General features: G+C 40.1%; 1 protein-coding gene across 1 annotated transcript; it reads left to right on the top strand.

The window, feature by feature from the left end:
- The first annotated feature begins 1,748 nt into the window (after positions 1–1,748).
- LOC143220914 (histone-lysine N-methyltransferase SETMAR-like) lies at positions 1,749–3,118 on the top strand. The gene is made up of 3 exons (XM_076446474.1): positions 1,749–1,785; positions 2,059–2,596; positions 3,058–3,118. Exons 1-3 carry the CDS (start codon positions 1,749–1,751, stop codon positions 3,116–3,118), a joined length of 636 nt encoding a protein of 211 aa, XP_076302589.1.
- Positions 3,119–6,496: the final 3,378 nt, after the last annotated feature.

Raw genomic sequence — 6,496 nt, forward strand, 5'->3', positions numbered from 1 at the left:
GACTACACCCGGTGCAACGGGAAATGTCAACAAGTTTTTCTCACTCGCACCCGTAGACCGAATGCGAGGAAGAGAAATTAAACTTTCTATTCAAATTCCCGTGCACTTCACGGATTCCGGGAAAGCACTTTTCACACAAAATTGTGCAAGAACAAACACACAGCGTGTGCGCCAATCACAAGGATTGCGCACACTCACACACAACACTGAAAATCACTTTCTGTTCACTCTATGGGCTTTCGCAAACTCACGTATATACTGAACACTAAACCCTACCATGGTCTAAGTCACCGTTTTTTAAACTTTTATTAAAACCCAACGTTCGATGTTACCATCCTAATCATTCGTATTTGAGATTTTTCTTCTACTATACGTATAGTCATTCTCTCAATGTCTCCTGTTATTCTATTTTTTGAAGCTTCTACTTCTCTTCTATTTACCGATCATTTTGACCGTGGTAGGTTTAGTGTTAATTCGTAAAACTTAATCTCGTTGATATATCTCTTTTTCCAATTAGGAAGCGGTTTCCTTGAGTAAGTCATCACTAATATGTATATTTTTTGCTGGAATACTACACCATTCCCCCTTTCGGGACTCTCGAAGTCCATATACGCTATCGTTCTAAGAATGGAGCATACGTTGGGACCGATCGTTTCCAATGTTTGTTCACAGTGTTTAAGGTCATTCCCGGGGCTGTCCGTAATTTGAATTTCTTGAGTAAGTTGTCGAGATTTTTGGTTAACTTATCAAGCCTTAAAATTTTCTGTGAAATGGCATGAACCATCGGGAACAGAACAGACTGCTTCTCTTTAGCTGGGGAATGAAAGTAAGTCTAGAAGCGGCCCTGCCTCTTTCAACGATGTTTAAAGTCCTTTTGGCCAAGCATCCTTTCTCCGCGTTGTTGTAAAGCTGTAAGGGACGAAAGAAAAAGGAAAGGAAATGCGTTCCGTCCTGGGTCTAGTAGTGGAACTCATCAGTAAGATGAGGCCCTGCCTTAGACAGGGATATTATTGTATGGATTAGGCGTAGAATATATAGAAACCGGAGGGTTTGCCTTGGATTTACGAGGAAATCCTCGAACCTCCTTTAACCTGGAAGCCATTTGGCGGTGAGACCGAGAACGACGACCGCTACATAAACATTCAGAACATTGTGCGGTAGGTCAAGCTATTTCCTCATCGCAGCCCAAGTTAAGCAATCGTCTTATTTAGCCTACTCACAACTACTGACTCCACTTTTGGGGGTCTTCCAGTTTGGTCTTGTCAAATGGGGGTCCATCTCCAGTCGTAAAATATAAAAATACATAATACTGGCCTCTAGTTGACGACGTCAGTCTGAATTGCTGGGTTGCGAATAGTAGTTATAATACCCGGTCATCGGGTTTATCGAACGTGACTCGGACACGATTGTAGTTTAGATTAAGTTAGTTTTCCCTAGAAATTTGCCTACCTTGTCGTGATTGCATCTTAGGTAGCTGAACCTGCTCTCTATGATTTATATTTATATCCGGCGTCCATGAGGGGAACATTTCGCCCATACCGATCGCAAACCAGATGCAATACTCCAGATTTCTCCGTTCTAATCTTTTCAGGATCACATGATTCGACCTGGACCAGAGAGCTTGCGCCAACTTAGGGGGCATGACCGAGTTGTCGAAACTAGTCATGCGAAGCTCTGCCATTTCTAAGCACTCAGCGCAGGTCACCGGTAAATGCCTTCTTCGGCTTTATATGGGCGATGCAAAAGAAATGTCTTCGGAAGAAGTACTATTGAGTTGTCCGGAAAGTTCGTGCCGATTTTCGGTAGGTAGCGTGAGAGACCTGACTAAATATATCACAATTATTGAAAACAAATGACACGTGTACATATTCTAAAAGAGATAACTTCAGCCATATTTGGAAAAAAGTTTGGTTACGATTCGTTAATTTTTATCAATTTTGTACGCCTTAGAATATGGTAGTAAATAAAGTGCATTATAGGCATTTAATGCTCCTCTTTTTCCGAATGGGCAAAAATGCCACACAACCGGCAAATAAGATATCGCTGTTTATGGCGAAGATGCTATAGCCGAAAGAACAGTGCGGAAGTGGTTTGCTCGGTTTAAAGCTGGAAATTTCGACCATGAAGATCAAGAAGGTCCAGGTAGGCCGTCCACCACAGACGAAGATACGATTAGAACAGAAATCGAGAATAGCCCACGCTCAACATTACGTCAATTAGCAGGAATGCTAAATAAATCACAATCAACCATCCACGATCATATTGTGAAGCTTGGCTATGTAAACCGTCTTGATGTATGGGTTCCGCACGATTTAATGGAGAAAAATCTGTTGGATCGCATCTCCATTTGCGACTTGCTTTACAAGTGCAACGAGGAGACGCCATTTCTGAAGCAATTAGGGACGAAGGATGAAAAATTGATAATTTATAAAAATGTTCAGCGTGAAAAGTCCTGGGGAAAGCGTGTTGAACCACCTTTAGTCACCCCAAAAGTCGGTCTTCATTCGAAGAAGGTAATGCTCTGTATCTGGTGGGACTGGAAAGGAATCCTATATTATGATCTTTTACCAAATAATGAAACAATAGATTCGGCAAAGTATTGCTCTCAATTAGATAAATTGAAGACATCAATTGAACAAAAATGTCCAGAAATTGCGAATCGGAAGGGCGTCGTGTTTTATCAGGACAATGCGTGACCTCGTGTGTCTTTGAGAACTCGGGAAAAATTGTTGGAGTTTGGTTGGGATGTTTTACCCCATCCACCGTATTCGCCATACCTTGCGCCTTCGGATTTCCACTTTTTCCGATCATTACAAAATTCCCTTAATGGAAAAAATTTTAACTCTTTGGTCGAGATAAAAACCCATTTGGACAATTTTTTTGCTGAAAAACCTGAGATGTTCTGGAAGGACGGAATTCTCAAGCAGCATGAAAGATGAAGAAAGGTTGTGGAACAGAATGGTACCTATATAACTTAATAAATGTATACCAATATTTAAATGAGCTGCGTTTTAATTTTCCTAAAAATCGGCACTAACTTTCTGGACAACCCAATAGATCGCCTGTCGATGATCGATGCGAAGAAAATGTTCTGGATCTGAACCTTAGGCATAGCTAGGCGACATGTCATTAGGGGGTACATCCGTAGCATTGATTGCGATTGCAGTAGTGACGTGAGAAGACATCGGCGTTGAAATTCGTTTTTCCTGGTTTATATATGATTTCGTATTCGGACTCTGCTAGTTTCAGTCTCCAACGCAATAGTTTGGAAGTCGAGTCTCGTTCATCTCAATTAGCGGTCGGTGGTCAGTAATTAGGTTGAATTCGCGTCCGTAGAGGTAGAGTCTGATAGTCGCATGGACAAGGCACTTCTTTCTCCATGGTCAAGTTACCTTAACTCAGGGTCGCTCCTACGGCGTACCCAAAGGCATCGTTAATCACATCAAAGGGTTTTTTACTGCTGCTATTTTGTCCGAGCAGGACTTTATACAGTGTTTTTGAAATTATATGTCCCATTATTCTGACTACAAAATACACAATAGTAGCAATGACTGAGCAAATAAAAAATCAACGCAATCCTACTTGGAAACCAAAGTGTGTCGTCGAATACACTAATGGGATGATAAGAATTGATCGACAAGATAAGATATTAGCGTGCTTTCCTCTGATGAGAAAGTGTATGAAGGGGTATCGTAAAATTTTCTTCTACCTATTTGACATGGCTTTATTTAACTCTTACATTTTGCATAACAAAATAAATATTGGAAAAGAGACAGGGATATTCAGAATATAGGGTTGAAGTAGCCGAATTATTATTGAAAATACACCATTACCGAACTACAACCGTAAAGGACGGTTGTCAAATGGAGATTTACCTCAAAGATTACAAGCTCAACATTGTAGTCACATTCCCAAGCATATAGATCCAACGCCGTCGAACCAACACCCAAAACGAAGATGTGTAGTTTGCACAAAGATAATAAACAACGCAGTGAGACAACGTGGGAATGCAAAAGGTGTAAAGATACATTACATGTTTCAACATGTTTTGAGAGGTACCATACCATCGAAGATTACTAAATTTTTGTATTAAAAAAAAAATATTATTATTAATGCATTATTCAATTTTTAACAATAAATCTTTTTTTTGTTTAATAATCAACTGATTATTTATCAAACATCTTGCAAAGTACCGCGCACATGTATATACAAATCATAGGAAGTTTGAATTTAAATTCCATAAAACCCCCAGCCACGGTACTTCAGATTCGTTCGTCTATGACAACGACCATCGAGCGGAATTGATAGAAATATCGATACTCTCCATGGGAACGTTGGAAATAGACGAAAACATAATACCAGACAGATACAACTTTTATAAAGCCGACTAGACAAAATTCACACAATTCCTAATCCAGACTGATACACTCGACATACCAAACAATAGAAACTTAACAGTAAACGACTGTAAACTGTTTAGTTGACTCCGATCACAGCAAACAGGGGGTTCCATTCTCTGATTTCCGTAAATTTATTTACCAATATTCAAGTATAGTTATAAAGGGATAAGTGTACTGTGCTACACTTTGTGTACACAAAGAAAAGAAAAAAAAGAAGAGAGAAATACAGTGCTTTAGTGAAGGGTAGTGTACAGACAATGAAGAAGAAAAAAATAGCCAGTGGAGAATAGCATCTAATCTAAGAAGCCACTAGAACAATATGTGCCAAAAAAACGCCGAGTCAAGAGCAATATTATTGTCGCAAAAATACAAATTTGGAAGGAAAGAATTTAAACCTTGGAGCAAGAAAGCTCCAAAAATTAATCCGACGTCTAACCTGATAGATTCAATCAAAGCAGAGGCTTCCAGAATAGCATCCAAAAACACAGACAAGCGAAACTATCGAAATGGAGATAGTGGAAAATTCTCCATTAAAAAAAAAGAAAAGAAGCCAAAGAGCTCGAATTCGTTTCTGAGAACAAATTCAGCATACTGGCAGACCTAGAGATCCCGGAAAGGGTGCAGACAACATGGTGCAAATCTTAAAAGAAAAAAACGCAAAAGAAAAATTCCGGAGAGTCAATGCAACCGAAGAACTTCGAAATACAAACACAGAACTGTCGAAGAAAATAAGCAAGCCAGACACAGGAACGAAAGAACGGAATAACACAGAAAGTGACATCAGCCTAACAGCGATACAGTCCAACCACCTCCAATAAATATTATTCGGCAAGACCCGAGGGAAACAGCCAAGCTAATCGAGGGAATACTTAAAATAAAGGATTTTCATATAAAACGGGTACATAAGGGTAAGCACATATTATACGTAGACAAATTGAATGCCTTCTATAATGCTAAAGCCCTGCTACAGGAAGCAAATACAATATTTTACACCTATACCCCAAAAACCGAAAAACCACAAACGCTATTAATAAAAGGCCTGAATAATACCTACAGCAACGAAGAGATATAAAAAGAATTAAAGAACCAAAATATCCCGGACTTCTTAAAAGTTTTCGAATTCAAAACCAAAAACTCAATGGCTAAGAATATTTCACTTCCAATATTTTTAACACAAATATCACCCAATAGCAATCCAAATAACGCTTTCAAAATAAAATACATCAACTACCAAGTAATCTGATGGGAAAAACTAAAAAAGAGAGAAATTACACAATGCCATAAATGTCAGCTGACATATAGAGCACACAGCACGAAGCGAAGAGGAATCAAGGCGAGATTAGGAGATAACCCACCTGAAAGTGGAGCTGGCGACCGTGAAGAAGCAATTGGTTGTCATAGAGGTCCGCGCGCCGGCAGCATCCTCGACAAGAAGGGTGCTGGTCACGGGGCTGCCACGGAGGTAGCCCTCAGAATGAAAGTAGGACAGCTAGTAGAGGAAAAACTAGCTGCCATGGGTCTAGCCAGACCAGCGTTCGGAAGAAAAAGGAACCGGCCCAACGCAAAGCTAAGCCACCAGCCCGACAGGAGGAGGCCGGGGCGTGTAACACCTCTATTATTACACCTCTCGCTTGAGCCCCATCCTCGAGTAACCCACCCACGACCACTCCCGACGAGTCCTACAACCATTATCTAACGGACCTGCAGGCTCGGCTGACCGAAGTCCAAAGTACGGCCCGTCGAAACTTGACCGGGGCTAAGCAAAAACCAAAAACTTACTACGATAGAAAGGCAAATCAAAAAGCCTTCTGTTGTAATATGAGTAATTTCTTTTATACAATAATTTCACGAATGCAACGCACAGTGGTGTCGCGTGGTTGGTCGCGGTGTTTTGCTAAATTCGAACTGTGTGACGTTAGGCAGCGTGAGTGTGTTTTAAACAAATGTAGTTGGACTGTGGTCACTATAGAAATATGTAAATAATTTATTATAACATATTGTACAGAAATAAATAGTTGTCCCGAGTTGATCCTTGATCCTGTCTTAAATTAATTTAACACCTTCAAACTCGGGGACCTGGTTTACCTAATCAAGGA

Source organism: Lasioglossum baleicum, unplaced genomic scaffold (assembly GCF_051020765.1).
Source record: "Lasioglossum baleicum unplaced genomic scaffold, iyLasBale1 scaffold1722, whole genome shotgun sequence".
Classification (NCBI taxonomy): Eukaryota; Metazoa; Arthropoda; class Insecta; order Hymenoptera; family Halictidae; genus Lasioglossum; species Lasioglossum baleicum.

Coding starts and splice junctions, on each gene's coding strand:
- LOC143220914 (XM_076446474.1), top strand. CDS start 1,749: ATGTCTTCGGAAGAAGTACTATTGAGTTGTCCGGAAA. Junction 1,786..2,058: donor ACTATTGAGTTGTCCGGAAA/GTTCGTGCCGAT, acceptor TTTATGGCGAAG/ATGCTATAGCCGAAAGAACA. Junction 2,597..3,057: donor GAAACAATAGATTCGGCAAA/GTATTGCTCTCA, acceptor ACAACCCAATAG/ATCGCCTGTCGATGATCGAT.